Source organism: Rattus rattus, chromosome 2 (genome assembly GCF_011064425.1).
Source record: "Rattus rattus isolate New Zealand chromosome 2, Rrattus_CSIRO_v1, whole genome shotgun sequence".
NCBI classification, from domain to species: Eukaryota; Metazoa; Chordata; class Mammalia; order Rodentia; family Muridae; genus Rattus; species Rattus rattus.
This window is the reverse complement of record NC_046155.1, coordinates 211563420-211581676: the sequence shown is the minus strand read 5'-3', so window position 1 is coordinate 211581676 and position 18257 is coordinate 211563420. Positions and strand designations below refer to the sequence as shown.

The 18257-nt window shown below is 43.8% G+C and overlaps 1 protein-coding gene across 1 annotated transcript in view; it reads right to left on the bottom strand.

Moving 5' to 3' along the window:
* Positions 1-5184: 5184 nt before the first annotated feature.
* Positions 5185-18257, bottom strand: part of Epb41l2 (erythrocyte membrane protein band 4.1 like 2) — a 162922-nt gene continuing 149849 nt past the window's right edge. The window contains exons 18-20 of the mRNA XM_032894906.1: positions 17187-17267; positions 13220-13328; positions 5185-5514 (exon numbers count right to left, since the gene is read on the bottom strand). Coding sequence (XP_032750797.1) covers positions 13221-13328; positions 17187-17267 — 189 coding nt within the window. The 3' untranslated portion in view covers positions 5185-5514; position 13220. The remainder of the gene's footprint in view (positions 5515-13219; positions 13329-17186; positions 17268-18257) is intronic.

Here is an 18257-nt window from a genome sequence, read left to right as displayed (position 1 = left end):
GTAACTTACTCTATGAAATCTCATATAATTTTCCCTTTAAGAGTAAGGAAACCCTGAGAGGAATCAAACAACTAGCCAAAGATGGTGCTCTGAGGGAGCCCAGTGGATGCTGTCCATGAGTTCTTCTACTTGGCCCTCTAGCTAGTCTGAAACATGGTAGCTTCAGACAGTGTTCAAGACCTGACCTGTGTCTCTCCTTTCCCCAGCTTTCAATGTAAACCATCTCTGTGGCACCAAGCACGTGAATCTCAGTATTAGCTATGGGTCAATCACCAACGTAGCTTTCCCTGTGGCAGAGATATTGATGAGGTGATATGTGGGGAAGAAAGAGAAGCCAAGTGTTCCTCTAATCCCCCGAGGAGACCAACTCAAGGTTGGTCTTTTTGTTTGTTTGTTTGTTTAGCAAAACCCAAACACCAGGGAGCTCTAAGCAGAAAGTCAGCATTTCAGAAGCAGGATTCGTATCATTCACTGGGCTCTAAAGAACATAGATGACGGAAGGCACGTCCTTCAAGGCTGCAGTTAAACAGATTACGTACACTACTGTACTCTCCATAGTTGTCTAGTTCATAGCAACAAATGCCCAGCAGTCTCCAACCCTGGCTAAAGCCCACCCTTTGTACACGATTCCATTGCTGAGTGGTTTTACAAAACAGCCAGTGTGACCATCTGGTTTGTTTTGTTGTTGTTGTTGTTCTTTAAGCACCAATTTTGGTAGTGACAGTCATCCAAGACTGTAAAGATTGAAAATCACCACACCTCACTCACTGGCCTGGTGTTTCCCACCTTTTCCCTTCAGCCCCACCCTGGAATTCTTCACAGGCACCCAGTGAGCTTTCAGTTGACACACATTGCAAAATTTCTCAGATCAACTGACAACTGACAACACTTGTTTCTCCATTTAATAGCGCTCAATTCTATCGAGACTGTTGGGTCTTCCAGAGTTGGGTAACTTCATGCCATATGGAAGAAGTAACCCTATTCTTTTGGTTCTGGGAAGGATCTTTGGCTCCTAGTGGAAGCAGTTTGTGTAAAGCCGTGTGAACGGTCTGAGAGACAGGCACAGCAGAGTCCCAGGCTGGGCAGCTGTCAGCCAAATCTGGGCCTCAGAATCAGCTGGCTCGCTTTTCCCCCAGAAATAGGAACTTCAGAAATCTGAGCTTGTGCTTTGGTGGCTGCCTGACCGACCACTCATATGTGTAACAGATGAGCTCGAACACGCATGTTTTGAACAGTAAGCATGATCGATTGTTACAGGATGGCTTCACAGTGTTCATGGTGAACATGAGAGCGAAGAATTGACAAAACTATATGCCTGTGCTTTTTATAAGAACACTGGTTGGCTGGAGAGATGGCTCAGAGGTTGGGAGCACTGGCTGCTCTTCTAGAGGACCCAGGTTCCATTCGTAGCACCCACATGGCAGCTCACAACGGTCTGTAACTGGTTCCAGAGGATATGCATGTGCGTGCAGGCAAAATACCCGTAACATAAAATAAGTAAATGTTACAAAAAAAAAGTTAGGTGTCTGTCATGAAAAGTCCCCAGGGTTTCATTACCAACTCAGTGAAGGCCCTGGCAAATCTGAGGACAGCAGCTGCAGGGTCGAACCTTTGCTCAAAGGTCAGTTTAGATCTCATTCAGTCCTCACAGCTTTTGGCAGCTACCTCAGACCAGTCTGTTTACATCACCCCGAAGCTAACTCAGACCACAGTCTCCTTACATTACCCCGAAGTTAACTCAGACCACAGTCTCCTTACATCACCCGAAGCTAACTCAGACCACAGTCTCCTTACATTACCCCGAAGTTAACTCAGACCACAGTCTCCTTACATCACCCCAAAGTCAGCTCCATGCTCCAAATCCCCAGGGAGCCACTTCTATTTCCCACAACCCCAAATCTTCTCATCCTGGGACTTCCTCTTTTCTATCCCCCACTCACCTTACTGCTAATATTCCTGTCTACTATCTAAAAGAAGTATCCAGTAGGTGTTAACAGTTTTCAACTCCACTGTTGTATTAAAACTTCAATGTGTACTATAATGGCTCTTGAAATTCGTCAATGAAAAGAACTAAAAACTGTTATAGAGCTATGAAAGCTTGGGGGCAGGGGGCGCAAGTATGTGGTCTAGAAGTCAGACAACTCATGGTCCTCCTGCCTCAGTCCTTCAGAGTGCCAGGATTACAGGCAAACATCACCACACTCGCTCAGCTTTAAGGCTGTGTTAGTTTTCCAAAGTGTTTTTGCTGGGCTGTGTTGTTGTTGTTTTGTTTCCTGGAGTAGCGTTTGGCAGTTTGGTGTTGCCCAAGATGCTCCTTCAAAAGACTTCTAGAAATGGACTGCAAGTCTGTGGCCACTTCATACCCTGAACTGAGTTGGTAAGTCAGAAAATTAGGCAAAGGCAAACACTTCGTGTCCTCCAAGGCAGTATCTGCAGTCTCTTACCCATAAGGTGATGGTTAACGATTCCAGGGATTCCCGTGTTTCCAAGTAGCAGTGGAAAAGTCAAGAATAAATTTTTCTTGAAATCTCAAGTTCTCTGGCAAAAGTGTATCTTAGACATCCAAATTCATACCTTGCAACTTGTTATAATTTAGAAATGTTAAACACAACTTCAGATAAAAATCATAAAGGTCGTGCTTCGAATCTGCAATGTTCCCCCCAGGGCAGGTGTTGAGCACCCCCCTCCCAGCTTTACTCAGAAGCTCTGGATAGAGCCTTTAGGTGGGCCCTGCTTGGCAGAAGTGAGACACTGTCCCTGTCCATGGTGCCTCCCCTGATGCACTGCATTGAGATGATTCGGACACATACTTGCTACCTGCTCCCCTGTGCCCCTCCAACTATAACGGACTGTAGCCTCTGAACTGGAGAGACTATAAACTTTCCTCCTTTAGATCCCGAGTTACCAGTGTCAGGGTGTGGTACGGATCCTGGCATACATGACCCAAAGGGAATGGAGCAGAGAGCACACATTGTAAGATCTGTGTTTACAATCAGTAAGACTAAGACTTAAGAAAAATTCTTTCTACTTCGAAATCTCAAAACCTGTACCTTGAAATGCTTCGAGCCACTTTCCTACTTACCCTGCCATTTAGCAAGTGATGGGATGAAGGCGTCCTGCTCCTGCTGCCTCAGTAGAGTAAAACTGAGCCATGCACTGCTTCCCCCATGGCTAATCTAGAAGCCCTTTCCACCACTGCTATTACCATTAGATACACGTACAAGAGAGTTCTCTCATCCACTGTCACAGGAAGGGGAGACAGATGATTTTTTAAACATGGACTCTATATCCCCTGACTTTGTGATGGGAAGTATATTTACAGAAGCATGGTTGGTCTCTTAAGATCCCCATGGCTTGGCTAGTTGAGACAGGCTTCTGCAGACAGTTGTTTCTGTGACAATTACAGAGAATGTGAGAAAGGCCTTTCGTTTGGTTTTTTGTTGTTGTTGTTGTTGTTGTTTCTTTTTTTATTGGAGCGAGGATCGAACCCAGGGCCTTGAGCTTGCTAGGCGAGTGCTCTACCACTGAGCTAAATCCCCAACCCCGAGAAAGGCCTTTCATAAGCTGAGAGATAATTTAGTAGGAACAGATCTCAAAGACAGTCTTGCGAATCATAGTTCCTGTGCTCATTTTAAATGACTACAGAAAGACACTCTATGTGACACTTTAAAAAAAGAGCGTATGGTTGACCATTTTCTGTATCATGTTTAAAACACCAGTGGGTCCATAAGGTGGTATGCTTGGTGAACGCTCCCAGTGAGACATTTTAGTCACCGGCGATGCGGTCCCTCAGCAGCCTGCTCCGTGCTCCGTGCACACACAGCAGACACAAGGCTGCACACAAGGCACGAACTGTGCCACAGAGATATCGCCTGGGAAGAGGGGAACTGTGCCACAGAGATATCGCCTGGGAACACAGGGAAGAGGAGGCTGCCTCCCCGGTGCAGTCCATCCCTTAGACCCTGTAACTAGCCAGAGCATCATTTATCCAAGTGCAAGGACTCTGGTGTGTGGGATGCCGGATCTGCAAAACTTTTCACAACTTGCGCTAGTTCATCGAGGTTGGCAATAGTAACAGATTAAAAGATAAAACAGAGCTTAGCCACTCTTAAAATGCTACTGTTTTAAGTATTTTGTAAAAAGACTAGGTTTTCTGATGGAAAAATAGCACTCCAGTTTATTTCTTTAATGTTTATGAAAAGAGAGGTGACACATTCATAGAATAAACAAACTTTTATTTTTTAACAGTATTACATAAAGCAAAATATCATTTAACACAACTTGAAGCTGCAATAAATCTAATCAAGCGTCATAACTATACATAGTCAAAAGCAAATGAGAAAATGTTCAATACAGTTAATAAATCCCTATCAGCTCTGGTGTTAGCTTTACATGGTACAGCTTTCTTACAACCAAATCTCCACTGTCCCCCAACCTCGTCTCCCCAGCATCCACAAAGCTGCAAGTCCTCAAACTATCTCAGTGGCAGAGGGTCAGTTTACATGGAGACAGAGGAGTTTCGTACAAAGCGAGTGTTCTACTCAAGTGTTCCGATAATGGGAAGAACTGGGATAGGGAAGGTTAAGAAAGGAAGCTCTAAGGCTCAAAGCTGCCTGGATTTCTTTTAGTAACAGGGAGGGCACATGGAGTGGTTCTCCTCCTGCTCTGGAATGCTGTGGCAAAGCGCATGTCTGAGAAGCACTGCACTGTGGACCGATGGTCTCTCTCACAGACCCGGTCAGTGAGCTTCGTAATTCTCCAGTCCAGAGAGTCTTGGACTCTAATAAAGTACAAAGACATAGGACTGGAAGGTCAATGGTCAATGTAAAAATCATCCATAGTGAAACTTCCTAATATTAGAAAAATTTTAAGATGTAAGAAATGCTTTTAATCGGTATTAATATGTTCTCACGCAGTATAACTACTGCAGTCTGAAAACTGTAAATATTCGCTGTAAGAGTTGAATGGAAACATCTTTAAGAATGAAAATTGCAAGCGCAAGGCCCTGGGTTCGGTCCCCAGCTCCAAAAAAAAAAAAAAAAAAAAAAAAGAATGAAAATTGCTATCTAAATTAGTTACAGAGTTTCCTTTCCACATAACAGCACCTGTTCAAGTGAACGGCACCTTACCAGCCCGGCTGGCTTTGTTCACTGTCATTTGATCAAACGAGTCAAAAAAAGCAGGTAGGGACAGGAAACAAATACAAATCCCTAATAAAAAACAAAGACTTTTTTAAAAAAAAGAAAAGAAAAAAAGGACAGCAGGGAAAGAAAGAAAAATAGGGGAGCAAAGATGTCTAGAAGTGGTTATAAAACAATAATATATTAGATATGTATGGGGAGAGTAGAGACCAGAGCTGTTAAGGTACAGTTTGCTGTTGGCTTTTAATTCTTCAGGCTTCTGGTCATTGCCGGAGTATAATTTTGCTGCTGGAGTAGTGGTGTGGCGTTAAGACTTGGAATGGTCAAAGTTCTTCAGATTCATGAAGTTAAATGTTGTTTAAAAAAAGACTTTCTAGAAAAGAATAAAAAAGACATACATCTTAAATATTCCAAAGCCAGCAGCTTAGAAACAAAGTTAAACAATCAAAGTTGTCAACCTAGTAATCATAGTTATCAGCCTACTTTAACAGGAAACAGTGTATCTACCAAAACCAAGCATGAGGCAAACCCAGAAGCCTTAAATTTCCCGGAAACCCAGCAAGAATAGAAGAGGCAGCAAGACTTCGTTAACTCCAAGGAGACAGCATGTACAGTGTGACGCCCGCAATGCCAAGTATCCACTGCCCTTCTACAGCTGCAGGTCCCCAGAGCCAACTGTGGCCTACAGACAGGAGAAACTCAAAGCTAAAGCTTGAAACATAAGACTGATGGTCTCTTGCCCAGCCCCACCCACTGTATGAGCACACCCTCCTCTGTCCAGCACAGTGTACTGCACAGGGCACTGGCCATTCACCACTTAGCAGCTATTTGGTTATTAAGTCAAACACCCCAGTATTTCAGTAGTTGCCTTCTAGTAACCTCTCGTTTTCTTACTAATAGTCTCAAAGTGCCTGAGCAGAGATATCGACAATTCAGATTTGCTAAGAAGTCCCAGCAGGTTTCCCTTGACGGAAAAGCAAAAGCACCAAAGCGGGCAGTGTGTGGAGGTTCAGTACTGGTTGGTTTCAGGCATCCTAACGGAGAGGTGAGACATAGGAGCCCTCGTAAAGCCCCCACCTCCGCCCCACCCCAACTATAAAAATCAAAGTTATCCGATGCAGGCTTTAAGCTCGGCCTGGGAAGGTCTGCCTGCTCTTTACTCACTGAGGTGAACGGGTGGTGACTTCAGGTGGTGAGAACAGGCGAGGAGACACAGAAGGCACAGAGTTACGTCCTGAGATGGGCTTAGATTTATATAAGGAGACAGGAGTGAATGAAAGACAAGTACGTACAGAGGCGACACAGTCAGCATGGGCACACGGTAATAAGGGTAAGATGGATCAGGTCTCTTCTTAACCAGAGTAGAAAGTACAGACTTGAGCCAATAAAGGTGGGGGTATGGGGGAGAGGAGGCTCATGGGAAAAGTCAACTGTAACAATCCAGAGGAGAGTGCAGAGCCAGGGAGAAGGAAGAGGGGAGTCAAGAGTGAGAGGGTGAAGAACAGAAACAGAGAAGATGAAATTACTTCCCCTTCCTCCTGAGGACGGCTGGCAGAGTTGGATTCATATTCTGAAAGAGAGCCTTGTTACAATTTCAGTGGCTGAGCCTGCTGAAGGGGAAGAGGAAGGAACCGAGGCCAGAATGCTGGGCAGAAGCACCCCAGGTCTGCCTGGCTGAGGAAGATGGCGATGAGCAGGCGTCATCATGAGAGGGGATGAGACTTGAGCTACTGCCACAGAATGGGACCAATGATGCCCAGTGGCAGCCCACGCCTTTCACCCTAGCATTCACAAGCAGGTGGAGCTCTGTGGTTTTGAGGCCAGCCTGATCTACACATTGAGCTCCAGACCAGCCAATGCTACACCTTGTCACAAAACAAAAACCAAAAACAACAAAAAAGTAAAAGTGGTTATATAATACTACAAAGCCTGGAACCTGAAAGGAGGCCCAGAGCCTGTGGGAGCCACAAGGCCTACAGACAAGGATCCATGAGTCAGCACACAGGGATCCAAGCAAGACCAGCAAGTGCAAGGAAACCGGACGTGAGCGTCAGAAAAAAGGCAACAGTCTTGGGAAACTCCTAAGCCCACCAATAAAGGCAGACAGCAGAGAACAAGTGATTCACCATCCCTGAGCTTGCAAAAGGTTTTCACTGTAACTGTTTTGTATTCTATGTCAGCTTGACAAAAATTCTGGTAAATGTGTTAATTACAGAGGACAGTGGACATTAATGTTCTTTCCAGAACATACCAATCCCAAAATAAACTGAGAATGTACAAGGTATTGGTCAGATAAAATTCTTATTTTGAGAGGGAAAAACTACTCCCCATTACTCAGAAGCAGCACAGATATTAGAACCTTGATTAACCAGGGCGGGGTGACGGATGAAGTCCATTGTTTCCCACCCGCTGTCTCCCTTGGGCTATTTCACTACTCATTAGCACTTCTGCTTGAGCCCAGGCAGGGAGATCAATGGAAGCAAAGTCTTTTGGCTGGCAATTCCAAAGAGAAAAGTGGGGGATGGTGACCAATCAACTGCTCCTGAGGTTATCTGTGACCTTTGGCCTGGCTACCCCATCTTGCACTTTGAAACCGAGTATCTCTGCTCTGCCTGGTAAGAATGCATCATTTCTTCAACACAACTGCCACGGCTGTCTAGTCCCTCTGTCCACTGAAATACTGCTGTAGGCACAACGGTCAGGCACGTTTGTAAGACTGGAGGGAGAAACAAGGTCAGTGTCGACTGTCGGAAAGTCTACAGAGGAGATGGAATTTACCACTCTTCATGGCATTTTTCTCTAGGTTTTTAAAAACTTTTAATAAAAATATCATAAATTGGAGATGAGAATAAATAATTATGTTTTTATATTATGGGAAAACTAGGAATATATGAAACTGAAGACAATAGAGAAAAATCTTCAACCTATTCAGTTTAACAAAATAAAAAAATACATTAAAAAGTCCTTTACTCCCATCTGGTTACAATGAAATCACAAAAGGGGGTCTAAAAGGCTAATTTTTCTAGTAAAATCACAAAAAGCAATAGGCTTCCAGAATTCCTAGCAGCTTGTAGATTCTAAGAAACTTACATTTCGGTGTCAAATGCAGTAACTACCGTTGAACCTGTGGTGAGCTAACGATTAGTTAACGGATTCCACTGCAGACGGAGGAGCACTAACCCGCGTTGTACCTGCGCTCCTGCGTGCAAACACAGCACGTGTCCCTAAGAACTAAGCATCCAAACTAAGGAAGGACAAAGTCAAGGATGGACCCGCTGACATCTGTCCCTTCCTGCACTGGTGTGGACAAGGAGAGAGCAGTTAGGGTACGGGTTCTGCCACAAAGTTACATCTTCAGTGCACAGCCCTCTTTTTTTTTTTTTTTTTTTTTTTTTTTTTTGGAGACAGGTCTCACTGTGTAGCCCTGGCTAGCCTCAAACTTACAGAGATCTTCCCAGCCTCTACCTCCCAAGTGCTCCGATTAAATGTGTGCAGCTCGGCCTAACCTTTTTTCTCAGGACAGAATCAATACAATCTGACAGGCATTGGTATCTTCGCTTCACAGTTTGTTACAGGTCAAATGCTTGAAGCTTGTGGTTATATTTTATGTATTATAAATGTGGTCACACAAACAAGAACTACCCTGGGTTTGTGTAATGTTAGCAAACGTTTCTAACTACTACAGTTGTGCCCAAGCCTGTGTCCCCCTCGTTTGGCCAATATGAAAATGAGTCAATGTGGCTACACATGATAGGTCTAATTCCATGGTCAAGTGAGTCAATGTGGCTACACATGATAGGTCTACTTCTTTAAGGTCAAGTTCTTTTTTTTTTTTATTTCTCTTTCAATGTTTTTATATTTTATTTTATATTTAAGTAACAATCAAGATTTATATATTATTCCTTCTCTTTAGTTGCTCTTGATAAAGTGGTAGTCTCCATTGCTTTCCCTGTTTTTCCTCAGTTGAATCACTTTTTCGGTCTCATCAGGTATCTCAGAGTTTGGGAGGTCAAATTCTTTAAGAGCACACACTGTCTCCATGCTTACTTAGCCTTTCGCTCTCATGGCTTTAGAGATCAGCTTTACTTTCCCCAGGGGCATCCGAGGAGCTGCTGAGAAAAAGTCAGGTTTGCAGACAAAAGTGCTGTGGTCTCACTTTGGAGGCAGAAGCTTAGGTCTGAGGTCACGTCTCAGCCTTGAGACTGCTGAGCTCCAGAAGGTGAGTCAGAAAACTGGCTTTAAAAGCATTTAATACTGCCTGTAAGCAGTGCTATCCAGTGAGGAGTCTAAATAAAGACAAAACCATGGGTTTTATACAAAATAATGAAAGAGAAAAATGAAAAACTAACACAAAGTCTTCAAATTAAAGAAAATTCAATTACTGCAAGGCAGTAACAGAATCAGAGATCTACAGAACAAACATTTATGTAAGACACAATACAACTATTTCTGAAACTGCAAGTTCTGTATGGTCAAGCATGACAACTAGGGATACAAGGGACACCTCAACAACACGAAGGCAACTAACAACCAGCCCACAGCCAACATCAACTCAAGTGGAAAGAAACTCAGAGCGTTTCCACTATAAACAGCTCTACCACTGAGCTAAATCCCCAACCCCTCATCTTATTTTTTTTAATGACTGCTTTCTAATGAGAGAAACAAAGGGTAGAGATTTGAGTGGGTGAGAAGGTGGAGAAGAGCCGGAAGAAGCTTGGGGAGGGGAATCATAATCAGAAAATATTATATGAAAAAATTCCATTTCCATTTAAAGAGAGACATACATCTAGGTGCTCAGAATCCACACTGAAGTTCCTGGTGCTGGAGAGAGAGATAAGCAGCTACCCAAAGTGGGTCCAGGGATCCACAGTTCCTCTGGAAGTACAGTCACTGCCCCACTTTTCTTCTACATAAGAAGACTCATGGATAACATCTGGAGCAACAATAGTTTCCCACCTTATCTTTTGTACTGGCTGATTTGTTTTGTCAACTTCACAGAAGCTACACTCATCAGAAATGAGGGAGCCTTAATTGAAAAGATGTTGCCCGGGGTTGGGGATTTATTTAGCTCAGTGGTAGAGCGTTTGCCTAGCAAGGGAAAGGCCCTGGGTTCGGTCCCCAGCTCCGAAAAAAAAAAAAAAAAAAAAAAAAAGATGTTGCCCTAAGATCTGGCTATAAGGCATTTTCATAATTAGTGGGATTAATGGGAGAGGCCCCGACCCATTGTGGATGGTGCCATCCCTAGGCTGGTGGTCCTGGGTTCAACAAGAAAGCAGGCTGAGCAAGCTATGAGGGGCAAGCCAGTAAGCAGCACCCCTCCACGGCCTCATCAGTTCCTGCCTGCCTCCAAGTTTCTGCCCCGACTTCCTTTGATGATGACCAGTGCTGTGGAAGTGTGAATCGAATGAACCCTCTCCCCACAAGCTGTTTTCCATCACACTGTTCCATCATAGTCACAGACATTGAGCATCTGCAGCCCCGGTTTGTCCTCCAACATTGAAAAAAAAAAAATAAAGGAAAAGGTAGAGAAAAAAGAAAACTAAATACTCAGGACTGAATTAGCAGGCTGATTAAACCATCTATATGGCAATAAAGAATAAACAAGAACAACAAAGGTGGGAACTCACATCGACTATCAAGAGCTAGCATGAATCAAGACAGCGAGGCAGCGAGGCACAAATGGCACAGGAACCAATGGAACCAAGTGCCAGAGCACACCTTCCACACAAGCAGCTGAGCCCAGACACTTGAGCATAGAAAGGACCAGCTTCCCAGTAAGTTGCTGGATGGCTGCCACTGCTTTTAAGCACGCAGGAAAGGCAAGTGAAGGTAGTTTGATACTTGTTATATGAGGAGCTTGTAAATTCAGTTACATTAATAATGAAGTAAGCACCACAAACCTCAGGCTGTCATTTGTAACATATGACAACATAAAGAATTAGTATTAAGAATCAATTATAACACCATGAACCCCCTATTCGTAACATATAGTATCAAGAATTAGTATTAAGAATCAATAAAACCATGAACCTCATATTTGTAACATATAACATCAAGAATTAGTACTCAGAATCAATAAAAATACCATAAACTTCACATTTATAACATATGACAACATAAAGAATGAGTATTAAAATGAATAAAAACACCATGAACTTGGTATTTGTAGCATATGACATCACAGAGAATTAGTATTAAAAATCAGTAAATGGAGGTTGGAATGCTGACTGAATTACTAACAGTGCTCACTGCCATTACGGAGGACTTGGATTCAGTCCCAGCACCCACATATTGGTTTATAACCCCTCTGTAACTCCAGTTTCAGAGGATGAAATGCCTTCTTCTGGCCTATGCAGGGCCCAGGCATGCATAAGGTACAACATAACAAGCATGCAGGCAAACAATCGGACCTATAAAAAGTAAATTAAAAAAATGAGCAGGAGAAAAAGAAAACAGGTCTTTTACAAGGTGAGCAGCAGTTCTTAGAATGGTTTTAAGTTTTCTGGCTATTCCCACTTTCACAGAAGAAATATGAGAGGCTAAGAACCAGAGAAGAAGATATTAATGGAAGGAGCTGCAATTCCAATCACAGTTGTGTTTTATGTCCCCTAAACTGGCACGATAAAAACCTCAGAGCTGAGGCTGAGAGCTGGCACGGGTCTTCACTCCCTGCAGATGGACTGGCAAGTGCTCTTACTGGGCAGGGCAGAAGGTAAACAAACGCTCCATGGCCTGTCATTCCTGTGAGCCATCCGCCCTGTGACTGCTCAAAGTACAGACGTAAGTGATCTCACCCTGCACTCTTGGTGATAAGCTGTTTGGTAAAACCCCATGAGGCAACTGTGACATTCACGCAGTCCACGGGGGCTCCTCGGCCATCACACAGAAGCAGCGAGTGCACGAACGTCTTCCGTACTATGGGTCATTTTAAGTGCCTCACGTCGTGCTACAAGTGTGGGTTGGTCTGATGTTAAAGGCCTTACAGTATGAACACTAGTGTTGCTACTGTTATGCCCAGGTTCCTCATGGACAGATCTGACTGGCTTTTTAACAGCCACAATACTTCTGAAGGGGAGTCTTGGCAAACATCTAAGTATTTAAGCAAATTTACTACTTTTAATTTTTATATTGTTTATTTAGTGTGCACATGTATGTATTTGTGTGAGGTACACATGACATAGCACACATGTCAAAGGCAAAGGATAACTTGAAGGAGTTGTTTCTCTCCATCTGGCGAATGAGTCCCAGGGATGGAACCAAGGTCATCTGGCTGACAGCAAGAGCTTTTGCCTGCTGGGCCATCTCACTGACCCTTATTAAAATCTTAAAGGTAGTTTACAGGGAGGTAACTATAATGTAAATACTCTGAGAGAGGATTTTCCAAATTGTCTTCTAAGAAATAAAATATACAGTATGTAAATAAAAATGGTTCCTTCCCACAATCTCAAAACACACATTTTTACCACATGGGTGAAAACTGTTATACTAGACCTGTAATTCTTATGATTTAAGCAATGAATCAGGGCAAGGGCTTTTGTTTTCACACGGTTTAACCTGTGTAATCACCAGTCCATTTTTCTCCAGAAGTGTTTACATTTTCTTTACTAGGGTTCTCAGTTTGTTGAGAATATTAGTTCTTTTCTGCTGTCATATCAAATACCATTTACCATCACTTTCGTCCTTTGATCCAGCTAAAACTTTAAACTTCTGGGCAATACAAGCTTTATGCTCTCTCTATAGCTCACTGTTCCGATAGATAATTTTTACCGTATAGGTTTTAAAGACAGACCTCTCACATAACAAATCTAACTCACAGGTGGCAGCACCACCCTTCACAGTCACTGTGAACACTGACACACCTGATGAGAGAGGGAACATAAAGGCCCACTGCTCGCAGCTTCTATGAGGCCATGAGCACTGGACAGACAGCAGACCAGAGACTCTGGTTATACACCCTTGAGCAGGCACACATAGAGGACAAGAATCTAGAGAAAACCATCCAAACCACGGAAAGCAAAGACACTGGTGTAACACAGGGTCACACAGCAGTCAGGTAAGGCCATGGTGGCCAGGCTTACCTTAGTCTTCTCCTTCCTCCGCCAACTCTGTCTCTTTGTGCACTACCACCCTTGTGACCGACATATCAGGGTGTTGCTCTCTGGCCTCCCGTATGGCCTGAGCCAGCGCCTACCAGGGCCAGAAGAACAAGGAAGTGTGAGCTGAGCATACGTCTCCGCCCAAAGATGGCGGAGAACATGCACCTTCACCAACCGGACACAGTCCCAAGCAAACTGCCCTGTGTCTTCACTTGCAGTAACAGGGATGTTTGAATCGGGGCCACGGCTCATTTCTGACAACACCTGCCATTTTCTACCCTTGCTATCCTTCCTGCATGCCTCCGAGGAGTGATGCATGTAGGACTCGCTGGCTTTGATGTCCCTGCTCATTGGGTACTGGCTTGCACTCACATTAGGAGAACATGGTTTTTCTCTGAGCCTTATATAACTCTTACCTGGAAGCTCAGACTAAGGCAGTAAAGATCATTTTGAGGTTTGCTGTATGAATTACCTACGTAATGATGTCAACCAAAAGTGTAGCCACCACACAAAGAGCTCGAAATTCCAAGACATGGGACCAGGCCTCCTAGTCTTTGCAATCTAATTTAAAACATTAATAGAAAAAAATGCCTATAAACCTATAGGAGACCAAAAAAAAAAAAAAAGAGCAGCAATGACAATAAAAACCATCACTAAAAGAAAGACCAGGAGGACTAATTCCCTGCAGGCCCTTATTTGCATCTGAAGACCCAAAGGTCAGCTGCTCTTTCTCAAATCCCAACGGCCATCATTAGCAGCCAGAGAAGAGGATCCAGTGTCAATCGCGCTGCTTCACGGTCTCTTCCATGGACAAGGAAAGGAGAAAGAATACCTCTGTCTCATCAGAGAGCAAACTATGTTAACATTGAAAGACCCCAGTTTTGAGAGACATACCTTTCTTAAATATTGACAATTTTATTTTTAAAGAAGGTTTGGGGGAAAATAAAGAAATCAAAACCACACAAGAACAAAGTCTTGGAAAGAATCTTAAAAGAAAACAAAAACAAAAACCCCAAATTCCTCTAAATACAGGTCTCCTCTTTGCGTAAGGAAACCATGTAGCTGGAAGCAGCACTGAGCAGCTCAGCGTTTCTTTTGCCGGAGCCTGCCTGCGGGACAGTGCACCGTCGGATCCCAGTGCAGCTTCTCTCTGCTGTAAGGCCATGGAGCACGTCCCAGAGCTTTGCTCATTAAACCCAGAAGAGCTAACCAGCACAGGGGACGAGCAGGAGCCCTCGTCAAGGCCTGACACACCGATGTTTCTCTAAACATGCACGGGCATTTCGCTTGCGTGCGTGCCTGTGTACCCACGTATGCTGTGTCCTCAGAGGCCAGAACAGAGTGTAAGGTCTCCTAGACCCGAGTTACAGATGGTTATGATCCACCAAATGGGTGCTGAGAAGCAAGCCCAGGTCCTCTGGAAGAAAAGCCACAGCCCTGTAACCACTGAGCCACCCTTTCAGCCTGTATCTAAAATCATGTCTGTAATCCTTTCATTCTATATAAGCTCAAGAAATTAAATGCAGTAACATGTTGAAAAGACATAATTATGGCAACAATAAAGATCATTTTCAATTTCAAATTGTCAATTTCACAGAAAAAAAATGTGAATCTGGGTCTCGGTAGAGTCGGTTAGTTTTGAACTTCTTGGGTTCCTTCTACTCTATTTTTGGTTGTGAGCCCAGCCTTTAACGGCTGAGCCATCTCTGCAGCCCAGGTTCCTTCTACTATAGTCTCCTGAGAGCGGAGAACTGTTTATTATAGGAAATACATTCAGAAAAGTAACTATGGTTGTGTGCTGCAGGATGGAGCAGGGGTCATGGCCAGCACAGAGCTCTGAGCTCTGAGCTGGTCCTAGGGCAGCAGGCCTCTCGGACCTACCAACAGGAGGAGGCATTTCTTCTTGCGTCTCCCTCCGATAAAGGGATAGCCAATGAGGTTTCTCCTACACAAAGAAGTCAGAAGATCAGGTGCGAATGGTATATCAGGATCACTACGTAACCAGAATCGGAGTTTGCCGAGAAAGCCATTTTCACTTAAGTTTACATAGTTCCAAAGATCCCAGAACAGCTTTAAGGAGACTGCGAACCTATCGTGGGTCTCTCTGGAGGGGAGTGTCCAGGTTGGACCTCACTTTAGCAGTGCTGGGGCATGGGGAGATGGCATGGTCTCACAGCCACAGTTAAGGCTGTTGAGTCATCCTTCTAAATTAGGATTGTGTTATTACTTTCCTATCCATACGGTTCATATTTGTTGTATTTGCCTTTCACAAGCAATGCTACACAAATGTGAGTTTTCAAGGCAAATAGGCTAAAAGGTGAAAGAAAGCACTGAACCTGAGCTACTGGGGAGTGGTCATTACAAAGCAAGTGAGGCCTGCATTTCTTTGAGGAGAGAGTTAAAGAAACAATGGCTGGGAGAATTTCACGCTCCTGCTTACAATGCTGAAGGAAGTTACCAAAAGGTTCTTGAACAAGAAACCCAGAGGGAAATGAAGAGTCAGGTAAGCTCCACCTCCAGGTCAGGGGAGTCCAGATCCTAGGGGCAACAGTGGACCACACCCTCTGTCTGGGAGACTGTAAGCCTCACTTCCAACCCAAGGTTCTTTCCCATGGTGAGTATACTAGTCGCCTCCCAGGAACCCCTCATTCTAAGTTCACACTGAGCATCCACAACTTTATCTCTAACCCTCAGAAACCAAAACCAAAACAAACCAACAAGCAAATGAATCCCCATAAATTATACAACATGTAATTAAAATGTCAAGCACGCAGTTTTTACATCTAACAGTGGCCTTCTTGGGCACCACACTGTGTTCAAAGCTGTATCTACCACTGCCCCTCTTCCCCAGCAGATGCAACCCACTGAAAACTTCCTTTCCTTTCTTGAAGTTGTGAAAGAAGAAAAAAGGACAAAAAAACCCTCATTCTCCTTTTAAAAATCAGTTAAAAAAAAAAAAAGGTAGAGAGCTAGAAAGGAAGGAAGAGAAGGAGAAAGGGAGGAAGGAGGGAGGAAGAGGAAGAGAAGAAAGAGGAGGAGGAAGAAGAAAGGAGGGAGAGGAGGATGAAGGAAGAGGAAGGAAGGAGGAAGAGGAAGAGGAGGAAGAAGAGGAGAAGGAAGAGAAGGGGAAGGAAGAGAAGGAGAAGGAAGAAGAAAGAGGAAGAGGAGGAGGAAGAGAAGGGGAAGGAAGAGAAGGAGAAGGAAGAAGAAGAGAAGGGGAAGGAAGAGGAGGAGGAAGAGAAGGGGAAGGAAGAGGAGGAGGAAGAGAAGGGGAAGGAAGAGGAGGAGGAAGAAGAGAGGCGGAAGAGGAGGAGGAAGAGGAAGGGAGGAGGAGGAGGGCAGCTAACACTATTCTCGTCACTTGGGACTACAGTCTAAAATCAGCACCAAGTAGTTCTGCACCTGACCTCTTTATAGCAAGCATTGATTGCATTTGGCTTAAATATATAAACAATACATAAATAACAGAATCAATATAAATTTTCATCTTGAGAGAAATATTAGATAATCTTTTCTTCCCTCTATTATCCCAAATTATAATAGGGAAAAATTCTTAGTAGTCAATAGCCCAACTTTTTCCTTTGCTACAAAAATGCCTTGAAAATATTCAACAACTAGGCATAAGAAATCTTGGTGGCTTTTGTTTTGTTGTTTGATTTTTAGGGAACTGTCACTAACTGCCATTTGTTTTAAAATGTGTGACGACCTGTCTTTAAAGCAGGCCAGCCAGAATCCCTTCACTGGTGACCAGAAGTCCCCGCTACCTTACACGTAGTCACTGCAGTTGGGTGATGAACAATACATCCTATTGTATGCCAATGTGCTTAGGGCCTCTCACAGGACGGGGTGCTCCAGGCTCAGCAGTGTCTTTCCTCTCTAACAAGGGAACTGGACTCCATCCAGGCTGCACCAGAAGTCACCACAGAGACATGGCGGGAAAGGCGCTCACCTGATCATGATCCAGAGCCGCGTCTCCTGTGATCACAATGCGTTTCTCAATCCGTGTTTCTGAGATCCCACCTTTCACAGTCTAAGGTAGAGAGAAGAAGGGACAATAACTGGGGCTGGCCAGCAGAGAAAAAAGGCAAAGCCCGGCTTCCACCTGTCACCATCTTAAAATCAGAACGCAGAGCAGAGCAGTGCAGGACTTGGGCTCCAGATATTTTCTGTGCTGTACTTCTCAACTCAACACAGAGTCCTACTGCTGGAATTATTACATTACCATACGTGTCCTCTGATTGTAAGCCTCCCTTAAAATTCCCAGATTCTGATGAGATTAAAATGGACCAGATGCCATTTTAAAATCTAAGTTTTTCTGTTGGGATACATTCCCTAAGTTTCTTCCCTATCAGTTGACCAATTTTTGAAAAGGAAAAAGTAGAAAGAAGAAAAAACTTTGGGATTTGTAGAGTTTCAAGCATTTTAGATGGGTTTTTACATTTAGGAAATTGTTTGATACTATAGTTTTGATGCTTGATTCCAGTCATACAAATTCATTCTGTGAGTTCATTCAATTCAGTGCAATTAAGGAAAAATACTTATATTGACTTAGATAAGGAAAGCAAATGAGGTTTTCATTAAAGGGTTGAGCTGATGATTGCTTCCCTGTGTGGTTGTGCGCATGGACCGAACACACTGCAGAGGCTATGCAGATTGGAATGAGAGAGGCCCTGAACGAATGGCCTCCCCAGGGTTACTGCTGGAGACCCTCTGAGATCCTTGAAACTGAACACAGCCAATAGCAGAGTCCTGAGAAAGCACACAGGCAACCTGTACGACCTTCACAGTTCACATACCAAGCCCCAGGCAGTGGCGCTTAACTGAGGACCTGCTTATCGCAAGCTTTACGACTTGACAGCGTGAGCGCCCACACATACTGCACCTTTAATTTACAACATTGCTTGCTATTTTTGTTTGCTTCTTTATTGTCCAGAAGCATGGGTGGAAAGGGTATAACAGACACATTGAAGACCATTAAGTACTAATGCAATGTGAAAACAGAAGCAAAATGAAATGCTGG